Here is a 24,939-nt window from a genome sequence, read left to right on the forward strand (position 1 = left end):
AAGACTTGAGATATCACAAATATTTCCATGTCTTTGAAAATTCAACCCTGAGCCGAATACAGAGACGATCAGTTCCACAACCCAGCAGGTGGGAATGCGGGAAAAACCAGCTCCCCTTCGTTTCCTCCATTTACATTTAAAACAATTCTCGAAACCCACCTTGGTTACGCAACCCCTTTTCACTCAACTCACACACAATGGTCATTTCAAAGTCTGAATGTTCTAAATCAGGGATGGGCAAACTTGATCCTCAAGGGCCGGTCTCCCTGCAGAGTTTTGTTCCAACACTAGTCAAACACACCTGAACATGCTAATCAGTGTCTTTAAGATCACAAGAAATCTATAAGCAGGTGTGTTTGATTAGGGTTGGAGCTAAACTGTGCAGGACAAGGGCCCTCCAGGACCGAGTTTGCCCACCCCTGTTCTAAATCAACCAAAGTGACTTTTATCTATCATGTTTGATATCATTGGAAATGCGACTGGTACAGTGATCTCATTTCCCTCACAAATAGACACAATCAAAACAATAGATGTATAACTTCAGGTATCTTTTGAACCACTGTGAAGGGTGTGCCTTTCCTATAGGCAGAAACTCTTCCACTAAATGCAAATGCCTTTTGTTATTCACACACCGCTTTCCTTGAGGGTATTCTTGGATTTTCTTAAGGGAAAGTTTCTAAAATGTTGGGCGTCATTCTGTTATCCAGATCAGCCCATATGTATATATTTGAAGTCAGGCTGGTTTTAGAGGGGTTTTGGCCATTTCCAGGCTTGTTTCCAGCCATTTCCAGCCTGGTCGGGCTGGAAGATGACCAGCTTGACCAGCCTGGTTTAAGATGGATATAGCTGGTTTTGGCTGGGCTCCCAGCCTGAATAGGCCTGTCAAGCTGGTTTTAACTGGTCATCTCCCAGCCTAACCAGCTAAGACCAGCCTAGGCTAACCCTAAATCAACATTGTGCACTGGAAAGACACCGTCAATGGACTAACTGGCTGGACCCTACAAGTGTATGGTTGTTTCCCAGTACTGGGTTGCGGCTGGAAGGACATCTGCTGCGTTAAACATATACTGGATTAGTTAGCTAACAAATAAGGGACTAAGCTGAAGGAAAATAAAAGAATAAATATGCCAGAAACAAATGCATATTGTAGGCCAGGGGTGGCCAACCCTGTTCCTGAAGAGCCACCTTCCTGCAGATTTCAGTTGCTACCCATATCAAACACACCTGCCTGTAATTATCACGTGGTGTTCAGGTCCTAATTAATTGGTTCAGGTGTGTTTGATATAGGTAGGAAGGGGGCTCTCCAGGAACAGGGTTGGCCACCCCTGCTATAGGCTATGCAAATATGGTTGACAGTCATCAATATAAACTCATTTGCATATGAACTGTTAAATACACACAAGGAGAGATGGAAAGATTGAATCTGACACTTGAGCTTTGCAAAACCTTCGCAATTGTATATAGATTTATTTTAGAATCTATTAATACTACAAATAACAATATTGACAGATCTATAAAGTATAAAGCTTATACAAATTTGTTCATTTTTACAAATGGATTGCCTGTCACCTTGTTCCTCAAACATTTCTCAACATTAATTTCTAATCACATTATATAATAATTCATACAAACAAATATACACACACACACAAAAAATATCAGGAGGAAAAAACACTGGAATATGTTTCGTATTATAATAACGTATCCACTATTAAGAGTGTCAAACTCTTTACGCGCTCTCTCCTGAGACACACACTCCATATTGTTCTTTATTCAAATGCTAAAAACACTAGAAATCAGTCTGATAAAAACATTACAAACATTTGAAATGACATCTAAATATCGCAGGCGTTTCTATTACAATCAGTTTATAAAAGCAACTCTAGAGCTAATAAAGCACCTCGATCCATCCAGGAGATAGTCGCAGTTTCAAACACTGGTAAAGCAGAAGCATGACGCGGTTTGCCACTAAAAGCGTTAGATGTTTGCCAGCAGGATTCCTTCATTATTAGAGATGATTTCAGTATCGCTTTACAATAACAGTGCATGAATAATGATGTACAAATACAGTGCTCAGCATATATGAGCACACCCCATTTTGAAAAGGAATATTTGTTTCTATTTCTCAGTGAATATATGATGAGTTCAGATGCAAAAACCTCAAAGTGCCGTCTGAAATTTCCATATAAGTTTAATATTTTTCTCAACCTCCTTTGTTTATGTTAAGATATTTCACTTTAAAGAAGAGGAAAAGGACTTATTCCTTGCCATAAAAAGTGATATTACTGAACAGAAACTCAGGTGCCTGATAAAAATGCTCATTTTAGAGGAAATTTTCAGGGTTTTGCATCTGAAATCTTCATATATTTGGTGCATTTAAACAAAACAGATTTATTAAATAGATATATTTTATATATATATATATATATATATATATATATATATATATATATATATATATATATATATATATATATATATATATATATATATATATATATATATATATAATAAAATTAATATAATATAATAAAAACTATTATTATGTGATTAAATCATATTTTAGTCAAAGAAAACCATTAAAAATGGAAAGATAATACATTTAAATTCATGCAAAATATTGCAAAAATAAATTACAAACTTCAACATTTCAACAGAATTGTATATATATATATATATATATATATATATATATATATATATATATATATATATATATATATATATATATATATATATATATATATATATATATTTGTTTCTCATAATTTTTGCTATTTTTAAAAATTTATTTAATATTTTTCCTGAACATATAAATTTGGGCTACAAATTTTTAACCCTTAATTAAGTTATTTTGTTAGATGAGCTCCAGATTTGGCTTCAGCGCTGACTAATCTAATGTATATGGACAAATATAGCATTGTAAAGCTATAAAACATATTCATTTAAATGAGAGATTTGTGGGGTGTACTCGTATATGCTGAGCACTGTGTGTAAACTAAACACTACTATTGTGAATTAATGATGAGTTGGCATGCGCTAATCCAGATCTACCCCCTGTTCCACAAACAAGGTTTAAGGCGAGTCAAGATTAAACTGCATGTTTGAGCTGTCTCAACTCAAAATAACTTGTGAGATGTCTTGAACTACATCAGCATACTTTTTTTTGTCTCCAGGTGCACACCAGTAATATATTTTTCTAAGGCCATTTTAATCAATGTGGCCTAAATAGCCTAATTTAACTAAGGCTTAGTCCTGGCTTAATCTAAGCCCTGTTTGTGAAACTGGGCCATAATGTGTGAATAATGACCAGGGCCAGACAGAATCTGCACACATTTTTTGCTATTTCAGTGCAGAATTTGGTAAAGAATCTGCGGGTTTATGATTTTGGGAGTATCATAACTACAAATGCAATATATGAAATAAAAAATGAACTTATTTACATTAAATTAATAACCTTAATTATTTATTGTTTACAATGCTAATCCAATTAAATCCACTTATTTGGTAAACTAAGCAAGTCTTTCATATAACATCTCTGCTAAAAGACAGAACACATTACTTTACAGAGTGTATTGAAAATAAATTATAAGAACTTGTTCATATTAGTCAGTAATACTACTGAAATTAATTAAACAACTGAATAAATATAAGTTTACACAAGTAAATAAATAGACTCAATTATTGGCAAAAAAAACTCTGTGGATTTCGTGTGGGCCTAATAATGACCATATTTACAAGTCAGTACATGCTTAATTAATGTATTAATTAATACTTTAGTTTAAGCTAAATGTAACTCGCCCTATAAGAAAGAATACTCATTAATAAGAGTGCTTACACACACTTAAAAAGATTAATCAAAATAACCAGCCTGATCTCACGAGAAAACATAAGTATTTTACGTTTTGTCAGTTTAGTGGCTAATTCGTACACTGAAAAAAAATTATTCAAAGACGATTCCTTGGATTTACTCAATTTCTTTATGTTAAGAGGTGGTAAACAATTTATTTGGGCTGAATTTAAGCAAACAAATTAAGTTGAACATTACTAAACTTAATTTGTTTGTTTAAATTCAACACAAACATTGTTTGCAACAGTTCTGCATGCAATACTTTTTTCAGTGTACGAATTTATACGAGTTCAGTCATACGAAATTGTACGATTTTAAAAAGGAGGTGTGGCACCCAAACCCCACCCCTGAACCCAACTGTCATTGGGGGGTGAGCAAATAGTGCTAAATTGTAGGAATTAGATGGTACGAATTCAAACGAGTTAGCCACTAAATGAAAAAGTTCTGAACTGCCGTGAGATTGTGTTGCAATAACGTTTATCATTAACTGTTTGTAAACTTTAGATGTTATTTAATTTATCAGTTTAAGTTGTGGCGATGCAGTGACACAGTGGGTAGCTCTGCCGCGTCACAGCAAAAAAGTCGCTTGTTCAAGCCTTGGCTGGGTCAGTTGGCATTTCTGTATGGAGTTTGCAAGTTCTCCCCGTGTTCGCGTGTGTTTCCTCCGGGTGCTCCGGTTTCATGTCCAAAGACATGTGGTATTGATAAATTGGGAAAGCTAAAATTGTCCGTAGTGTATGTGTGTGAATGAGTGTGTATGTATGTTTCCCAGTCATGGCTGGAAGTGTATTCGCTGCGTAAAACATGCTGGATAAGTTGACGGTTCATTCCCCTGTGGCGACCCCAGTTTAATAAAGGGACTAAGCCGAAGAGAAAATGAATGATTGAATGAGGTTTAAGATGTGTGTTACAGATATCTAAATCTGATGATTTATTAGGTAAAGGATGTAAATATGGTATCGAAGCGGTGGAAAAAGGCAGATCCAATTAGTTCAATTCTGTGAGATTGGTTTACTTAATAATCTGCTGCAAAAATGACGCTCCCTTAAATATTTAAGAAGCATTTCAAACACATTGGATTTATTTATATTATTAGATAAACCTCATTTGTTAAATTTATGTTTAACTTACAAATATCAAATCACACAACGTTTATTGGTTCAGTTGTGTTTATTGTTTAGAATCCAAATGGATGGAAATGTTATATGCAATCAGAATGCATCGATCTTAGTTGTGAAGTCTAAATGAAGAGGTTAGATGCCAAAACTTCTAAATGCCATCTGAAATGTTGTCCTAAAATGAGTATTTTTCTCAGCCACTCCCATGTTTATGTTCAGTTATTTCATTTGAAAGGCAATGGAAAGAACTTATTTGTAACTATTAAAGTAAAATTGCTGAGCCTACGTACAGGAGTCTGAGGAACACGATAATTTCAGGAGAAAATATCAAATGGCTTTTAGAGGCTTTGGCATCTAAACTCTTCAAATATTATTATGAGTGCTGCTCTTCTGGTCCAAGGTTAAAAAACGGGGTCACACTTTATTTTGATGGTCCGTTTGTTGATTTAAGTTACACTGCATCTACATGCCAACTAATTCTCGTTAGATTATTAGTAGACTGTTAGATTGGGGTTAGTGTAAGTTGACATGTACTTGCAAAGTGACTTATAGTCAGTTAAATGTGTTAAAGGAGCAGCATCAGCAGATATTAAGCAGGCAGTCTACTAATACTACACCAAGTGTTACCAAAAGCTAAAGCGTTGTCGCATTTTTCAGTCACTTTGGTTCAGTTTCACACCAGACCGACTGCTCTGAACCGACCAGTTGAAACTAATCAAAAAGCAGTCATGTGACAACATCCAATCACATGAATTTCCTGAACTGCATTTTGACTGGTCGGAATTAACGCGCAGCAAACTCAAGTGCACAACATACGAGAGTAAACAACTCCATTTTTTTCTGCGACCTGCCAAAATTAAGGTAAAGTGTAAAAAACAAAATGTTTTCTTAACGTAAATTCTTATCAAACAAAACTAAATTGAGGCAGGTGTGAAAACACCCTAAAAGTGCAACTATTAGGTCATGACTTTACTTGGAGGGGCACATTTTTATGAACTAATTCTTAACAACTCGTGAACTAATGTGTTTAAACTGTATGTTATGGCTAATTACGGTTATTTACAGTAAGGGCTTATTCACGTTGTTTTTTTCCATCCCAATGTGTTAATGTGTTACATTTCCATGGTTTTTCAGTGTAAGCAAAAACGAGAGCTGGCCTATAGGGTTGAGGGACCCTAGGCGAGATAAAAAAAATTGGGCCCACTGGTGTAAAAACATTAAGAAAGCGCAAAAAAAAAAAAAAAAAAAAAAAATATATATATATATATATATATATATATATATATATATGTATATATATATATATATATATATATATATATATATATATATATATATATATGTATATATATATATATATATATATATATATATATATATATATATATATATATATATATATATATATATATATATATATATATTAAATTTTATATTTAAGTGTATGAGCAATTCCATGCAAATGTCAACCTTTCCATGAACAGAAATGTAGTTTTCAGCAAAATAGCCATACCGTTTCTACATTTTTGCGTAAGCAAGTATTTTACAGTACTTTAAAAATACTTAAATGTCTCGGTCAGTGTTTTCAAACTATTATATTTAATTTACTGAAGTTACACAAGTGGAAATTTCACATCCATATCGGAGAGATGTCACGTCCATAACAGGGTATAGTGTATTTTAAAAAATTCTGAGAGCAAATTAATATTTCCAAAATAATGAATTGCACAAACACTACTAGGCTATTAAATATAAAAATAAGAAGAGCATATTTTAATTTAATGCAGACTTTAATGTAGTAACCCTTATTCACACATGAACTGTGACTCGCTTAGTTCTTATAGCGCATGCCTTAACTCACCATTAGTTCATAATAACGTTTAGTTTAGATATTAGGACATCGTTATGTATGTACTGTTATTGTAAAGTGTTACCAGGATTCCAGCTGCTCCATTACCTCGGCCTTCTCTGCTCCATTCCGTTGGGCAGAAATCCCGCGATTATGGGCACCGGCCATATGAGGGCAGCGACGCTCCATATGATGATGACTAAAGTCATGAAACAGGCCACCAGCGTGGACTCGATGGGTTTGCGGTTGAGCCTCCAGCTCCGGTCCCCTTTCAGCTCGTCCAGCGCAAAATCCACGCAGCAGAAATGCACCGAGTCTCCGGTCTGCGGACCCTCTGACCGGCCGCGTCTGAACCTCCGGTACCGGGACAGCCCGCATCCGACGCACAGCCTGAACTCCTGCTGGCCGCCTGTGACGCCCAGGTGCTCGATGTACACCGGTGAGATCGCCCGGTTGAAGGCGGCGGAAAAAAACGCCTTTCCGTGGTTGTTGGTGGTGTACAGAAGCACGTCGCACTGGAAGCCGAAGTTGCTGTCCCAACGTGCCACGAGTTTGGTCGGCAGCCTCTCCACGCTTACATTACACTGCGAGGAGGCTTCGGGCTCCTCCACCGACCTCTTCGAGTATCCCACATCCACCTCCAGGCTGGCCAAGAACCTGCCGGAGGAGTTGATAGGCGGCAGCAGCAGATCCTCGTCGCTCCAGCCGTGGGAGCAGCGCGCGGGAGCGGACAGCGCCAGCAGCAGCAGCAGCGCGGCGGGGATGCTCAGCATGGCAGAGCGCGCGGTTCCTCCAGGCTCATGGTGCTCCTTCTGTCGCGCTTAGATGCCGAGTAGCTCGCCGTGTTCCTGCCCCATCGGCCAGGCGTGTGTTTGTGTCCGTGCGGAGTGACCGAGAGCACCGCGCTCTGCTGTGCGTAAAGCAGATCTGCTCCTTCAGCTGGTCGCGTGACGAGCTGTGCTCATCTGCAGCTCAGTCCACTGCTGACAGTGTGATAATGTGCGCTCGCGGAGATCACTTCACAACCTCTAGCTGAGCTTTAGGTAATGACCCATCATCTCTGGACCTATTTGAGTCTCTATGGAGCATGCGTTTCAGTAGTTTTACAAACTTTAAAAATAATTCTTAAGCACTCGAAGAATAAATGAGGTTTGCTGCTTGTTTAAACTACTTAAAATAAGCCGAAACAACACAATTCTTCATTTTTTTGGACAACTGAAAAAAAATAGTTGCAAACTATTTGTGTTGAATTTAAACAAACAAATTAAATTTAGTAATGTTCAACCTAATTTATTTGTTAAAATTCAACATAAACAAATTGTTTACAACCCCTTAACTTAAAAAAAAATATGTAAATTCAAGCAATCATCTTTGAACAATTTTTTTCAGTGAACTAATAAGCTAACTTAAATCCTTCATGTTGTCCCCACACAAATGGATTGTGTTGAACTTAGTATTTTTTATAGTGTAAAACACTTTCAGAAATAAATGACGTTTGCTGTTTGTTCAAACTACTTAATCAAATTGAGCTGAAGCGACATAATTCAAATTTTATTTTAAATTAATGTGTAAATACTAATAAGTTAACTTTTGTTAAAGATTGTGTGGAACCCAACATTTATTACAGTGAGGGATAGTTCACCCCAAAAATAAAAATCATTCAGCAGTGGCTGAAACCTCTTGTAGTTTTAAACATTTTAATGAGTTTCTTTCTTCTGTTAAACACGAATAAAGAAGCTGACTGATGCTTCACATTAAATTACATGGACAGAAGATTACTATCAAAGTCAATGGGGGGTAGCATTAACCAGCATTCTTCAAAATAACTTATTTTGTGTTCAACAGAAATAATACTGGAACTCAAATAGCTTTTGAAAAGTTAAAGAGTGAGTAGATGCTGGCAGTCATTTCAGCTTTATTTTTGTAATATTAATAAAGCAATAATTGCAAAAGCGAATGGAGCTTTAAAACACAAATGTGGAGTTTTTAGAAATATGCTACTAGTCTGTATTTTAATGGTTTCATGGAGAGTCCCTGTAAATCTCACATGTGACCCTGGACCACAAAACCAAAAGTCTTGCATAGGTCTATTTGTAGGAATAGCCAGCAATAGATTATATGGGTTAAAATGGTGCATTTCCATGCCAAAAAGTGATTTAAATATTGTTTAAAGGTATGTTACATGATAATATTTGATAAGTTTACTACTATATATATCAAAATGTGTCATATAGATACAGTTGAAGTCAGAATTATTCGCTCCTCTTTGATTTATTTTATTATATTTTAAATATTTCCCAAATTATGTTTAACAGAGCAGGGAAATTTTCACAGTATGTCTTATAATATTTTTTTTCTGGAGAAAGACTTATTCATTTAATTCGGCTAGAATAAAAGCAGTTTTTATTTTTTTAAAAACAATTTTATGGTCAATATTATTTGCCCCTTTAAGCTATATATTTTTTCAATAGTCTACATAACAAACCACTGTTATACAATCACTTGCCTAATTACCCTAACCTGCCTAATTAACCTAGTTAAGCCTTTAAATGTCACTTTAAGCTGTATAGAAGTGTCTTGAAGAATATCTAGTCTAATATTATTTACAGTCATTATGGCAAAGATAAAATAAATCCATTATTAGAAATAAGTTATTAAAGCTATTATGTTTAGAAATGTGTTGAGAAAAATCTGCTCAACGTTAAACAGAAATTGGGGGAAAAAATAAACAAGCGGTCTAATAATTCAGGGGGGCTAATAATTCTGACTTCAACTGTGAAACATTATGTCATGAAAAAATGTACTTGAAATTTCTGGAAAAGGAATTTTTAGTAGTAAAAATGTGTATGAACCCTGCATTTACCTAATGGGACATTTAATATTATAGGACATTTATCTTTTTAACAAAATATAATACCTAAATAACCTTAAGAATGATACAGATTTGAAAGTGTTGATGGCTGCATTATTATGTTGGGTTATATAATCATTATATAATCCGTGTCCATCTCAAAATGACAATTACATCTCTCATCGCAACAATTTCTGTGACAATATATGGCACAACAAAGACATGTTTTTTTAAACCCTTGATTGATCTTTTTCTTAATTAAAACTTGGCTCATGTAACACCTGCTATAAACAGGCTCTGCACCTGTATCCTGAGGGAACATCCAACTAAATATTCATATATTTATAGACCTGTCATCTTAAAAACGAGGCATGTGAAGCTCACCACTGCTAATACAGTGAACATCAATGCACTTATCAGTATTAGTACAGGATATTTTGATGACAGTGACTACGTTTACTTTTAATGAGATGTTATCAATCAGACGAGATAATCAGCCGTCATGTAAACATCATAATCAAGCTCAAATGTCATTTCAATTGGATGGGACGGGGTTTTAAAACAGCATCAATCCCGTACGACTTTACTTTAGGGAGGTTTAAATGGCTTAATTAGTGTTTGGGATCCGCCTCCTGTTTGATGCGAGAGCCAGACGATGTGCCGTTCACATTACCTTACATTTGCACCTAAAAGAGGAGCTCCTGTCCGCCCGCATGTGTTTAAAGCAGAGCAGAGCCTTCATCCTCTCACCTTGTGTTTCCCTTTCCTTCACACACACACAGAGAGAGTCCAAATTCCCAAATACTGGCCTCTGAAATGAAATACGCTCCACACAATGTGGCAGCGAACAGAGGAAAAAAAAAATGTAAATGACTTTCTTGTTCATTAATTATGCTATAAAAATGTAAATTGCTCCAGTGCCAAAAATGCTAATGGGACCAAGATAAAAGCCTCCTTTGTCAAAGCAGAATGTATGAAAGATTCAGACTATTTCTTTTCTTTTTACAACCACGACAAAGAGAAAGGCATTCGTCGATTCTAGTTCCTCCTCTTCTTTTGGTTATCTTTTGTCTGACATGAAAACGCAAACACACACACCTGACTTGCTGTAATTAGGTATCGGCTGCCAGTTGTTTCTCTCCTGCCAGTTCAAGTTCCTGTAGATTATAGTCTCTAGATGGATCAATAGCTGCTTTTTCAGTGTCGGTCAGTTCTTTAAACAGACCGGACAGAGCCAAGAGAGCAAGCAGAGATGCTTGTTTCCAAAAGTTTCAATGTTTTGAGGGATAATTCTGACACACAGAGCTACTTCGACAGACATTAGGTATCGAAGACAGTGTTTTATACAATTGAAGGCAGATTTATTAGCCCCCCTGAATATTTTTCCCAATTTCTGTTTAACGGAGAGCAGATTTTGTTCAACAGATTTCTAATCATAATAGTTTTAATAACTCATCTCTAATAACTGATTTATTTTATCTTTACCATAATGACAGTAAATAATATTAGACTAGATATTCTTCAAGACACTTCTATACAGCTTAAAGTGACATTTAAAGGCTTAACTAGGCAGGTTATTGTAGAACAGTGGTTTATTCTGGAGACAATCCAAAACAAATATTGCTTAGATGGACTAATAATATTGACCTTAAAATGGTTTTAAAAAATTATAAAATTCTTTTATTCTAGCCGAAATAAAACAAATAAGACTTTCTCCAGAAGAAAAAACATTATAGGAAATACTGTGAAAAATTTCTGAATCTGTTCAACATCATTTAGGAAATATTTGAAGAGGAAAAAAATTCACAGGAGGGTAAATAATTTTGACTTAATCTGTATATAATATATAATACTCTGACATGTTTCCACTACTTGACGATAAATTGATGATCAATAAATATTTTCCAAATGAAGTTAAAAAAATATCATATTTTTTTTCTTTTGGAGAAAGTCTTATTTTTTTATTTCGGCTAGAATAAAAGCAGTTCTTCATTATTTTAAATAACTATTTTAAAGTCAATATTATTAGCCCCTTTAAGAAATTTTTTATAGTCATCGTTATACAATACATCGTTATACAATAACTTGCCTAATTACCCTAACCTGCCTAGCTAACCTAATTAACCTAGTTAAGAGGGGGTAGAGTTAGGTCGACTCTAAGGGCCCACACATTTAGGGGGCCCCCAGAGACATTCACTTTCGTCCACGATTCCCCCACCCCTCCCCCACTTTCGTTTGTGATTCCCTCCGAAACCCACCCACTCGCTCCCCCGCTCTTCACTTTCATTTAGCTGATGATGCGCTTGATTATTGAAGTGCTTCTGACATCTGATCCTGTCAAAAACTAACAAACGCAAGACTGACGCGCGAAAAAACAAAGGAGAAGCCGGAAAAAACAAACGAGCAAATGATTCTTTCAGCAACTTAAAAGATGAGCCAACTGCCATGTTTAACTATTATCATCACCTTTTGGACTATTATGAACTCTGAATGACAGAATTACTCTCTAACAAGAGTTTACATGTGCTGGTGAAGATTACAGACACAGATGAGAGGTTTGCTCTGACTGTGGGCTATATGTTGTGTTGTTTTTGGACCCAAATAAGGACTAAATGTCTGCTGTGTGTAGTTTTTCTGTAATTGGTAACATCAGAGACTTTAAGGGTCTGTATGTGTTCATATATGTTCATTTATTTATTTTACAGCAGGCTATTTCACACTCTCATTGATCTGCAGTTGTAATCAAGTCATGTTCAGAGAAAGCTTAGTAATAATGAACATTTATACACAAGTGTTAATGTGTATAAAGCATCTGTGTTGCGAGAAGTGCTTCTCTTATGGTATGTGAATGACCCGTACAGCTTTACTTTGACATTTCCTTGAGTGAGAATGACGCTGACTGAAACTTTCTATCGTACATCACACCCATCAGAAGACTACCATTGGCACCCTTTTAGCATTGGAAATGTAAGCCTGATAAAGGTGAACCGTACCGACCCCTCCCATACCGTACTGTACTACTCAATGGAAATGGGCCAATATACACACTCAGGGAGACCTACATCTTGTCAAAAGGAGCACAATAGCTTCCCTTTAAAGTAAATAATCACCTTTTAGTGTAGAGTGTGATTACAGATTCATCTTGCTTCTTTTGAGACAAACAATTGCAAAGGAACTTCTGAAACACACTAGTCACAGTATCCGGTGACCCACACTGTAAAAAAAAAACTTAATTTTACAGAAAATATCCTTAAATTTTTTACAGTAATTTTTTGTCATTTCACATTATATTCAAAACTTAGTAAAATGACAAGCAATCTCTCTAAATTAACCGTTTGACTTTCATTTTTAGGTACTTTATTATTAAAGACAAATTACTGACATTTGTGTTTTTTATACAGGGAAATTACAGTATTATTTATACAGTATTTTTTCTGTTATTTTAAATTATATTCAAAAGTTCGTAAAAATTACAAACATTATCAGTAAATTAATGGCTTGACTGTTATTTTATGTACTGTATAAGTAATGACAAATTACAGCAATTTGTCTGTTTTTTACAAAAAAATTTGACATATTATTTACAGTGTTTTTTTCCTATTTTTAAGTACATTTAAAATTACGTAAAATAAAGTAATAAATTGTAATTACTTGCTCTGTAAAAAAAAAAAATCGTAAAAAAAGGTCAAATGACTGGCAGCTACGGCTGCAAAACAAAAACCATAAAGTTATGGTAAAATTTCTTTGTTGAAAAAAAGTGCAAAAAATAATAAATCTACAGATATTTTCATTAAAATGTTTACAGAGAAACCCTGTTAATTTACAGACTTTTCCTAGATTATTACTATCAAATCCTTTTAATAAAGTAACACACTAAGAGTGCTCACATACACCTGTTTCAGATTCCGCTGATTGCACACACACACAGTCGGAGGATCGTTATGAACTGATTACATGCACTTTAAAAGCAGCACAGACGCACACGCCAATTGCTTAGTCTTGTTATGCTGCTACTGTGAACATTATGACGCGGTTCTCTTCTTTTGTCTTTCTTCTTTTGTTAATTGTTTATGTTGTTTGCTGCCGGGACTGACCATTAGCCTGTTATTTGACCATGACTCTGGATTCCCTGCAAAATGTTACATCTGTTTGCCCCTGTGTTGACTGTTGCTTGCCTTTGGATCTGCACTCATTTGTCAGCGTCCCCTTCACTTACAGTTCCATTTCATTTAAGATCTGTAACTGAATCATTCCATATAACTTAAACCTCTACATGATTTACATAAACACTATTCAATAAAATGTAACAACTGTCATTTTAAAGTTGTTTCAAAAAGATTTTAACCAAAATAAAACTGTTAAATTACGATCTTGAGCATGTCTTGGCATGTTATTAAAGGTGTTTAACCGTAATGATTTAGGGAAAATTCTTTTAAATAACATTGTTTTCTCTTGAACTTTTAGTGTAGTCACTTTATTGATGATATTTGATCATAATAATCTAGGAGAAGTCTGTATAATAACTGTTTCTTTGTTAAACTCCTAGTGTATACCTTTATTGAACGGATTTGATAGCAATAATCTAGGAAAAGTCTGTAAAATAACAGTGTTTTTCTGTAATCATTTTAATGAAAATATCTGTAGATTTATTATTTTTTGCACTTTATTTCAACAAAGACATTTTACCGTAATTTTATGGTTTTTGTTTGGCAGCCGTAGCTGTCAGTCATTTGACCTTTTTTTAACGTTTTTTTTTTCTTAAAGTGCAAGTTAATCTGCAGCCCTGCATATCTAACGCACTTTACAACATTACCACTGAATGTGAAGCTTCTTGGAAACGTTCTGATTAGTACGAGCGCTACGTGACTAAACGTGACTGGACTTGGTGATGGTGCTACCTGAAATTAAACAGCCAGACTCGAGACACATCCCCTTGTGTACAGCAGCTCTATCCAGCATCTCGGAGGCAGCCAAATGATCAGGACGCTAATTAGTAATATTAATGAATAAGAAGCAGGAAGGGGAAAGGGCAGGGAGATGAGACTGATGCGCACACAGGGGAGAGAAGGAGCTGTCAGCATGATAATCCACAGCGACTGTGATGGAAAACATCAAAAACACTGATTACAGATCACACACACATGCAGAGCAGGACATTTTTTTCTACTTTTGATTAGACAATATTATTTGGGTAACTGTTTAAACTGGGTGGCGATTTCACCTTTAACTGGATGATTGTGTGCATATTGGATGTTTATTAGTGCTTTATAGCACATAGCAAAGTCAGGGGAGACCAAACCCAATCCTGGAGGGCCGGTGTCCTGCAGATTTTAGCTCCAACTTGCCTCAACACACCTGCATGGATGTTTATAAAGGCTGCGTCCGAAACCGCCTACTACTCAGTAGGTACTGCATTTGAATGTAAACGTACTACTCGGCTGTTAGAAAAGTACGTTCTATACAGTATGAATGTGAAAAGTATGAATGGAATTCGGACGTACTACATCCGCCGTTTTGTCATGGTCACGTGACCTACCTGCGTCAGTTGCGTCGCCTCACTTCCATTCATGAATTCTCTCACGGGGCATTTAATATATAAACACAACTTTAGTCCTCATAGGTATTATATCTGGAATAACCATGATATTTGTTATAAAAATAAATCTATATTCTTTCCTAATTGGTTTAGGAACAATATTTGCTTTGTTTCACAACTTTTCAATAATAATGGTCATTTACTCTCTTATTCTGAGTTCTTAAGTAAATACTGCATTCTTATAACCCCACAAGAGTTTGCCATCGTTATGGACGCAATTCCCAGTGGCGCTATTACCCTTTTAAAAAACTCTCTTCATTCTGTTCTCCCTGTTACCTCATTAATTAATGCTTCCCTGCTGAAAATCCAGCTTAAACCAGCCTAGGCTGGTTGGCTGGTTTTAGCTGGTCGACCAGGCTGGTTTTAGAGGGGTTTTGGCCATTTCCAGGCTGGTTTCCAGCCATTTCCAGCCTGGTCTTAGCTGGTCAGGCTGGGAGATGACCAGCTAAAACCAGCTTGACCAGCCTAGCCAGGCTGGGAGCCCAGCCAAAACCAGCTATGTCCAGCTTAAACCAGGCTGGTCAAGCTGGTTTTAGCTGGATTTAGCTGGTCATTTTCCAGCCTGACTAGCTAAGACCAGGCTGGAAATGGCTGGAAACCAGCCTGGAAATGGCCAAAACCCCTCTAAAACCAGGCTGGTCGACCAGCTAAAACCAGCCAACCAGCCTAGGCTGGTTTAAGCTGGATTTTTCAGCAGGGATTTGTGAAACAGTGATTGGGAAAATTTGTTTCTCGCATAACCCTTCTCTCAGAAATAGAAAGATTCGGCTTCTTTTTCAGAATGAAATAACTTCTATTCCACATGTCATATTTCACTGGAGTAATTTATTTTATGACATTCCTTGGAAGATTGTGTGGTCTTTACCCAACAAATTTCTAATTACAAATAAGGTTAAAGAGGTTTCCTTCAAATTGCTACATAGAGTTTATCCAGTGAATGTTTATATTAAAAAAATGCTTCCGGAAAAGGATCCCCTTTGTTCCTTTTGTAGAATTCTAGATGAATCTGTAGATCATCTTTTTTGGGAATGTACCCATATTAAGATTTTTTGGAAAGAATTCAGTTTATTTATACGTGTATCTCTTTTATATAACTTTTCTTTGTCATACAAGGATGTTTTATTTGGTTTTTATCATGTTGATAAAGTTAAAGATAAATATTTTCTAATAAATCTGTTTATTTTACTAGCATTATTTTTTATACATAAATGCAAATTTTTGTCTGTAAAGCCCCTTTTTCTTATTTTTTGTAAAGATTTGAAATATTATTTAAATACAATCTCTACCTCCAGCAATGTTAAAGCTTTAAAATCCGTAACACTATGTGAATCTTACAATATTCTCTCTTTTTTATAATAGATGACTGTATTGTATGTGATCTTGTAAACATCACTGTGACCTTGCTTTAAATTTAAAGTGCTTTTTGTAATTTATATTCCCCCTGGCATATTCTTTAGTTTGTCATTTTGTTTTGTTCTGTTCTCTACCCTTGTTGTTAAAGGTTTTGTACCTTTTCTGTATATTTTTGTATTCTTGTTGAACGCTTTAATAAGAAAAAAAAGAAAAAAAAAGAAAAAGAAAAATGAATTCTCTCACGGGGTATTATGGGATAGCGCAGCGTGCATCGGATGCGCACTTCAGAATCCCGCCGGAAGTAGTAAGTCATCCGGGTACTTCTCGCCTACTGATTTTCCGAATTCTATGAATTCGGACATACTACTCGGCTCGCATACTGATTTTAGCGTACTATATAGTATGCGGTTTCGGACGCAGCCAAAAAGCCTAGTAAGGGCTTGATTAGCTAGCGCAGGTGTGTCTGATTGGGGTTGGAACTAAACTTTGCAGGACACCGGCCCTCCAGGACCGAGTTTGGGCACCCCTGCCTTAAGGCATCTTCATACTGCCAATTTAGGTCTGCTCTGAAGAAAGTCTACACTCTCAGAAAAAAATGGTACAATGTTGTACCAAAGAAGGTACAAATTAGGCATGGGACGATAACCGCTTTCAAAGTATACTGCTTTGGAAAAGTCAAGGTTTTAAAACTGGCACATTTTTTTATTATATCGTTTCTAAATGTAAGATTTTATTATATTTTTTAACGACATTATTATAATTTTTAACGACCACAATACAGAAAAGATAACCATTCATTCATTCATTTTCTTGTCGGCTTAGTCCCTTTATTAATCCGGGGTCGCCACAGCGGAATGAACCGCCAACTTATCCAGCAAGTTTTTACGCAGCGGATGCCCTTCCAGCCGCAACCCATCTCTGGGAAACATCCACACACACCCATACACTACGGACAATTTTAGCCTACCCAATTCACCAGTACCGCATGTCTTTGGACTGTGGGGGAAACCGGAGCACCCGGAGGAAACCCACGCGAACTCACGGAGAACATGCAAACTCCACACAGAAACGCCAACTGAGCCGAGCTGAGGTTCAAACCAGCAATCTTCTTGCTTTGAGGCGAAAGCACTACCTACTGCGCCACTGCGTCACCCACATTCTCTCATCTAGAACTTAATAATTATTGTATATGGGTTTCTTTAAACATATGCTTTTAAATGGTGTGAACACAACATAATAATGTGAGTTTGAATGCCATTTTAGATGACATGTATTGCCATACTATTGAAAGCAGCAGCATAGTTCACCTCAGATCTTGAAAATAAAATAAATCGCTTGAAATTGAACTGTAGAAATACTGCAAACCAACACATATCAGTGATTCAGCATCTACATTTAATACTGTTTAAAAAGGGTTCATATGTATTATTTAAATTATAAACCTCACCACTCCGTGAGTGCACCACTCTGTGCTTCTGAATGGCTGTCTGTCATGATTTATGCAGTGCAAACAGCCAAACTGCTTATCCCTGCAAATATCGTCATGTAGCGTTTTTTGACACGGGGTTACAATGTAACCTGCGCACCTAATGTTTACATTCGTAATATTATTTGCTAAATAATAACCTCATGTGGAACCTCATGTCTCATTTCGGAGTCTGCTACTGTCCACCGAAGGTCGCATTTTGGTCACGGATGCATGCTTTCAAAGCTTTTCTAAATGAATGCATAATAAAATACGCTGTTTTCCAGCAGGCAATCCGGGGTGCTGAAATATATTTGGCTTAACTGGCATTGAGCGGGTTAAATTATCAAAACACAGACAGATGTTCTGTCACGTACGTATTATGGTAGTTTTATGCTTTAGAAGAGTCAAAAACTGACATACAGCACCTTTACTGACAGTCTTATGAATGACCCTTCACGTAAGGCTTTAAGCCTAGTTCACACTAGTTCACACTACAGGATTTTAAACATCAGCAGATCGCTGTGCCGTTCACACTACATGACCTGACTTTGTGTCTTTTAATCTCTGTGGTGTTCACACTACGCAACACTCTGTGAATGATCCACAAGAGGGGGGTCACACACTACATGATCTGACAACAACTCATTCCCCATCAGCTCATTCAAGCTACCAAACCACAGCCAATGAAAATTTGAGGGAGGAGTCGTCAGAAAAAGCTGAACACTATTGGCTGCTTGTGTGCTGATGACATCACTGACAGCGTTTCAAGCTTTGGAGAAAGCATTTAAAAACATCGTCAAATCAGCTGATTTATGAGCGCATTAATCACTCATCTGCAAGGTTCCAGTGGAGAGATACACAGAGAGTTTTTAATTTTTGTAATTTTATAACTCTTTGAAATAAAACTAACATATTTATAACACCCTGCCGTTTTCTAACTATCAGTGTATTTCTTTCTGACATTGTTATTTTTTTTATTACAAAACAGTAAAGAACTGAGCATTTCTGCCTTAAATTACCATATTGGTCAAAATGACTGCATGCATGTCTGATACTTTTCACTGTGACTTTAAATATGTGTGCATTTTCTTGCCTGGCAACTTCCTGCTAACATAAACAAAACTTTCTGATGGCAAAAACATCAATTTACTTCAGATATCTTTCAAAACTGCATATTATGTGCTGTGAAATAGCTCCTGTTTGAAAGTGAAAATGGAAGCCAAGACCTTTAAGTGTTTTAGTATCTTAACTACATATTTATAGGCTGTATTACAAAAAAAAGATGATATTTTTAGGGTAATGGTGTCATTAAATATGATGCCAGACATTCAAAGCTTAATTTTAATATCTCAATAATAGCTTTGAATGTAAATATGTTGTGACAGTATGGCGTTTTATATGAGAGCGGTCAGAATGAGCAGTATGGTAATTCTAATAGTTACAGAATTCTAGTTCCACTGTTAATATATCCTCCTCTCATGTCTGTACTAAACCAGTGTATCTCGAATAGAACGGTTTACAATCAACAAATTACTTGTGCTGCTTGTTCAAGCTACTTATTTAACATGAGTTGAAACAACTCAATTCTTCCGTTTTTTTTCAGGGGCCACTTAATTGTTTTATGTTCAATTCACTTAAATTTGTAAAAACCATTGCGATTACGTTAGCTTAATCGATTTGTGACGGGACAACATGAAGGAATTGTGCGGAACCCAGCATTTTCTTTGTTCCAGAAATTGTACAAACCACATTGTGCAAATTCAATCGGCACCTCGTAACATGTTTTCTCCCGAGATGCGGTTGGAGAAGATGATAATGTTGATCCGTCTCTGCGAGCGCACAGAGGAAAGTGAAGGAAATGAGGAGCAAGATTTAATCTGAGACTCTGACTTCATTGTGCTGAAGCCCGAGGCTCTGCTGATGGTCATTCATCAGAGAGATCACACCGGTGCCCGCGGCCCCAGAGGAGACGGCATCAGGAAATAAGATCCGGGAAATGGGCATTTCACATAATTATAACCCTGACCAAGAGATCTTCATAATGGAGCTAGAGGATCCAGCCACATCTGTACAGATTGCTTCTGGATTAAAACACACTGCTGGTGTTGAGAAAGAAAAGAGGATGTTTTTAATCACTGATGTTCGCTATAGACTGTAAAAAAATATCCGTAAATGTGCTAGGGTGCGCTTCCGAAAACCATCGGGAGCCACCTAAAGTCGCAACTTAGTTTGTTGATTTGGCGTTTCCCAAATCCGTCGTCAGGGGCGGACTGGGACAAAAATTCAGCCCTGGCACTGTAGCCACACCAGCCCACATTACCACACCGACACAACCCCACCCACAGACACGCACATTCACTATTTAGTCGACAGATGATGAAATAATATGACATTCTTGCCAGATTTCGATTATGTATGGGTAACCTTGGATTGGGTCGGCCCATCTTGAAACCAGGCGGCAGTTGCCGATTGGGCCAAATGCTTAACATTTGTTATTATTATTATTATTATTATTATTATCATCATCAAAATATCACATCTACCAAGAGATAAAAGCTGTCTGCACTTAAAAACAATACATATTTTAAAAAAAACTGACCGGCCCACATTTAAAAATTGGTCCGGCCCTTTTGGCATTTGCCAGAATTGCCAGATGGCCAGTCCGCCCCTGTCCGTCATTTCAACGAACATTCACCAACTGCATCGCAAACTTGTATGCTTGCAACTACACTTCTGGAGCTGTAGTTAGAAACATAGTTCCTGGCTGTGTTTTATTCCGTTATCCCCCCTATGCCCTATTCATTTAGAACATTCTAACATTTAAACTTGGGATTATTTTTTTAAAATCATTAAAGTCATCTCTCTTGTAATTTGCTTTCAAAGCACAGTTCAGTTCAGTTTTATTGATCTTCATGTTTACAATTGTGCTCCCTTTACAGTGCACTTTGAAAACATTGATGTCATTTTGAACACAGCCGTGGCTCATGACGAAAGCTGTAGGTGACCTATTATTCAAAAGTGGAATTTTTGTAACGTTTCCAAAGCTTGTGAAAGCAAAACCAGCATACGTTAATGCTTTTAATTTATAATAGGTTATTTATTAAGTATCTGTATGGGCCTGCTGGTTAGAACATTTCTGCAGTGGTTTACATGTGTCAAATTGTAAAAGTACACCTTTCAAAAAATAAAAAATAAACAATATCCTACTTATTAATAATGATAATAATCAGCATCATCATCATCAATATTATTATTATTGATATTAAAGTAGGATTTTTTTATTTCCTAATAAATAATAAATATTCAATTTCATTTCTCTTATAAATCTCCTCATTATTTATTTATTTAGATTAGATTAGATTAGATTAGATTCAACTTTATTGTCATTACACATGTACAAGTACAATGCAACGAAATGCAGTTTAGGTCTAACCAGCAGTGCAATAGCAGCAAGTGCAGGATACAGGTATAAGTTATAAAGTGCAGTTATAGAAAACTATGGTGATATTTACAGATGGATGTACTATCAACATTATATACAGGTTGGATAAGCTATGAACAGATTTACAATATATGAATATATGTGCAGGTTGCTATCAATAATCAGTTCTGTGCAGATAAATAAACATGATTACAAGTGTATATGTTACAATATATGAATATATGTACAGGTTGCTATTAATAATCAGTAATTTATATGATTTATTTTTTTATTTATTATTATATGTATATGTATATAATAATTATTATAATATTTATTTATGTATATGATTTATATATGATATTAGAATATGTGTTCGCTTTTGTGAGTGATTTTATGTTGTAGAATATAATATGTAATGTTCTCAATAATATCTGTAATGTAAACACAGGCTCTATATGTGCCATTTGCATTTATTTCAATTAATATGGAAAGCGAGTGCACGTTTTTACCAAAACTAATATTGGATTTGTTTTAATTTGTGTACGTGTAAAACAATATAATTTGCTCAAAGAAATGATGGGGTTCTTCTGTAAAGATGTTGTTACTCCACCTCATCTAGAGCATCATTATGGGTGTTTTACGTTATTACTAACGTAGTTCAAACAATGGATCTGCAACAGAGAAACTACAGGTTTTGGGAAACACTCATCACTACATCGTTCTTTTCCAAAACAATGCATAATCCGGATTTAATTATTTCCAGATGCGTAAAGCGCTCGGGTAAAAAAAGTTCCTTACAAACGTATATCTGTTGCTTGTTTGCAGACCACTTTAATCCACACATGTGGTTCCACACGCAAGCGGTGCTCTCATCGCTGGAAAATGAAAACAAAACCTTCATTGCAGCACATATATAAACAACACACGACCCGTGTCTCCACACAATTCTTCTTCTACTTGTTTGAATTATAGTTGGGAACCAAGCGGCAACCTCCTGCTCTCTCTCAGGAAGCCAATACGGAAGTAACTAAAACTGCAATTCATCTGAAATTCCGCTAGTCCTGGCCTCTCCTGGCTCCAAAACAGAGCAAATTTCAATTGAGCCCACTGTTAGAATGGCCAACTTTACAGCAGAAAAAAAGGTGTTTACAGCCTGGTACAAAAAAAGATTTTGGTTAATACAGCTAATATTACCCTTCATGACAACTGTGAGGGGGTGAATTTTTTTATAACTCACCCGTTTCCTTTATATTAAGTTTGCATAATTAAGGGCGTGGCCACTTGAGTGACAGCTAGGTCTCGCTGGTCGCCGTCACGTATCCTCAGCTGAATCCTGCAGATTAGCCACTGAACTCGGCATATTTATCGTATTTCTGTGATGTTTTATGTGGCTTTACACAGTCGACTGCCTTTTGGACTTGTTTCCTACAATTATTAGATGGCATGGCATGCTGATTGCACTTAATTGTGCTCACAAACCATTCACGTAGCCTCCGTTTCCCATGTGAGTAAAGTTATATACTTATATACCATTTCTATACATGTATTTGTTTTATTTAAGATCATTTATCGTTTATATTTATATTTAGAGCTGTAATGCACTCCAGAATCTGTCAGATTGATTAGCTGTAGGCTCTAGAACAGTCATATGAAGTGTTGTCATACAGTGTTATGCTGGATTTCATCAATAGTCTTACATTAACTAACACAGACTATATCTGAAGTGTTTGGAAGTAATTCGCGTTTTCCTCCTGTTGAAAAACGTCATAAGAACAATGTTTAGTGGCTCAATGTATTACAGCAGTGTTTTTAAAAGACTAAACACTTTATTGATATAGTGTACAACCAAGCACAAGTGGTCAGAATACAAACGAGTCACAGGTGATAAAGTATTAAGCGTTTCTCCCAAAGTAAAGTGTGTCTGAGCCAGGTCCAAGCTAAATGCTAGCAGGTGTCTGTAGCTCCGCCCACTCTCCGCCTCTTTGCCCTTGTTTGGTATCCCGCTGTGGGTGTGATGACGCGCGAACAAAATGGCGACGGTTGGCCGCGCCTACTTGTGGCTTCTTTTGCGCTCTTTAGAAACCTTTGGGTGACGTCACGGATACTACGTCCATATATTTTACAGTCTATGTTGGGAACACAACGTAGGGCCTCTTTGAACACTGTAGTGAGTAAAAACAGTCTTCGAAGCTATCATGCATATTAATGAAGTTGCATGTCGTTCACAATAGAGCGTGCTGATTGGTTCGAACCAAGTCTTTCTCGTGAACTAAAGCTCAATGAAGTCATGTTGTACCCACAGGTACAGGCCTCCAGTCTCCACGCTGGAATACACACAATGATCCCATCGCCGTGTCGCAGCTTCAAGACGTCTTTTCAAACTGGAAGAAGGAATGGACTTTTTTTTTGTGTGAAATATATGTGTCCTAATGGTGTTTGTAGCAGCGTGGGACACATATATGACTGTCGACATCTCAAAACATGTGGTGTTTCGTGACCCTTACATGCTTTTAATATCATAAAACTGTATTCTGCAACATCTCAGACAAACAGAGGCTTTCTGTTGGGTATAAATAAAAACAAATCTAATCACGAAGGGCGATTTCCCCACAGTTTGACCTTTTTTTTTTTTTTAAACACAAGACAGAGGCTTTGTGTGTGTGATTATATGAGTGACCTTACAGGAAAGGCATCATTGCTCTGGCTCGTTTGCTGTGAAATGGAGCTTGTGCTTTACAAATCAAAATAATTTCAACAGAAAACCAATCTGCAACTGAGAGATAAAAGGGTTGCTAGGGTAACAGTGAGAAACAACGAGATCTTCGCAGTCACTCTTTTTAATGCAAAAGGTGAGGAAAATCCTGTTATGATGATAGAATGCTGTATTAAAATATAGACAAATGAAGTATAGCCTCAGGCAGCAATCATCGCTGAAGAGTGCAATGATGTTCTCACATATAATGTGATATTTATGGCAGTGCATCCTAAATCTTAAATGAATGCAGGGCTCAACACTGCCCGGTGGCCCAGAGCCAGTGTGAGAGACACTTGGGACAGTAGACCGTATCATTACTGGCCCGATTGGGACAGTGCTGCCTTGTCAGTCACTAACATTTAATTTGTCTATGACTATCTGTCAATTGCGTGCATTTTAAGCTTGTGCTTTTAAATCTTTAAATGCTACCTTCTCTGTAATGTCGTAAACAACATATTGCGATTCGTCTTATATGATTGATTTAACCATGCTATTTTTATTTTTTTTGTAACCTAGTAACAACCAGTACAGCGTAAAAACAGCAACATGGCGGCAACATCAAATTAAAAGGCGAAAAATGTCTGTCTCTAACCTGTTGGAAGTAGACATTTACTTGGAAACAACACGACAAAATAAAAATGAAGTGATGTTATGCATAGTTTGCCGTCAGTTTGA

General features: G+C 36.3%; 2 protein-coding genes and 1 long non-coding RNA gene across 3 annotated transcripts in view; 1 reads left to right on the plus strand and 2 right to left on the minus strand.

Moving 5' to 3' along the window:
* The window catches only part of lars2 (leucyl-tRNA synthetase 2, mitochondrial), a 127,570-nt gene that overhangs the window by 1,953 nt on the left and 100,678 nt on the right, over positions 1-24,939 (plus strand). The window lies entirely within an intron of this gene.
* LOC147833246 (uncharacterized) lies at positions 2,799-6,221 on the minus strand. Its single transcript, XR_015510814.1, has 2 exons — positions 4,127-6,221; positions 2,799-3,932 (listed from the first exon to the last, which is right to left on the minus strand). It is a non-coding gene; the product is annotated as an uncharacterized LOC147833246 (long non-coding RNA).
* Positions 6,417-7,818, minus strand: tmem158 (transmembrane protein 158). Its single transcript, XM_087286441.1, has one exon. It carries the CDS (start codon positions 7,588-7,590, stop codon positions 6,922-6,924), a length of 669 nt encoding a protein of 222 aa, XP_087142567.1. The 5' UTR covers positions 7,591-7,818; the 3' UTR covers positions 6,417-6,921.

Source organism: Danio rerio, chromosome 16 (genome assembly GCF_052040795.2).
Source record: "Danio rerio strain M-AB ecotype USA chromosome 16, GRCz13ab, whole genome shotgun sequence".
NCBI lineage: Eukaryota > Metazoa > Chordata > Actinopteri > Cypriniformes > Danionidae > Danio > Danio rerio.

Coding starts and splice junctions, on each gene's coding strand:
- tmem158 (XM_087286441.1), bottom strand. CDS start 7,590: ATGCTGAGCATCCCCGCCGCGCTGCTGCTGCTGCTGGCGCTGTCCGCT.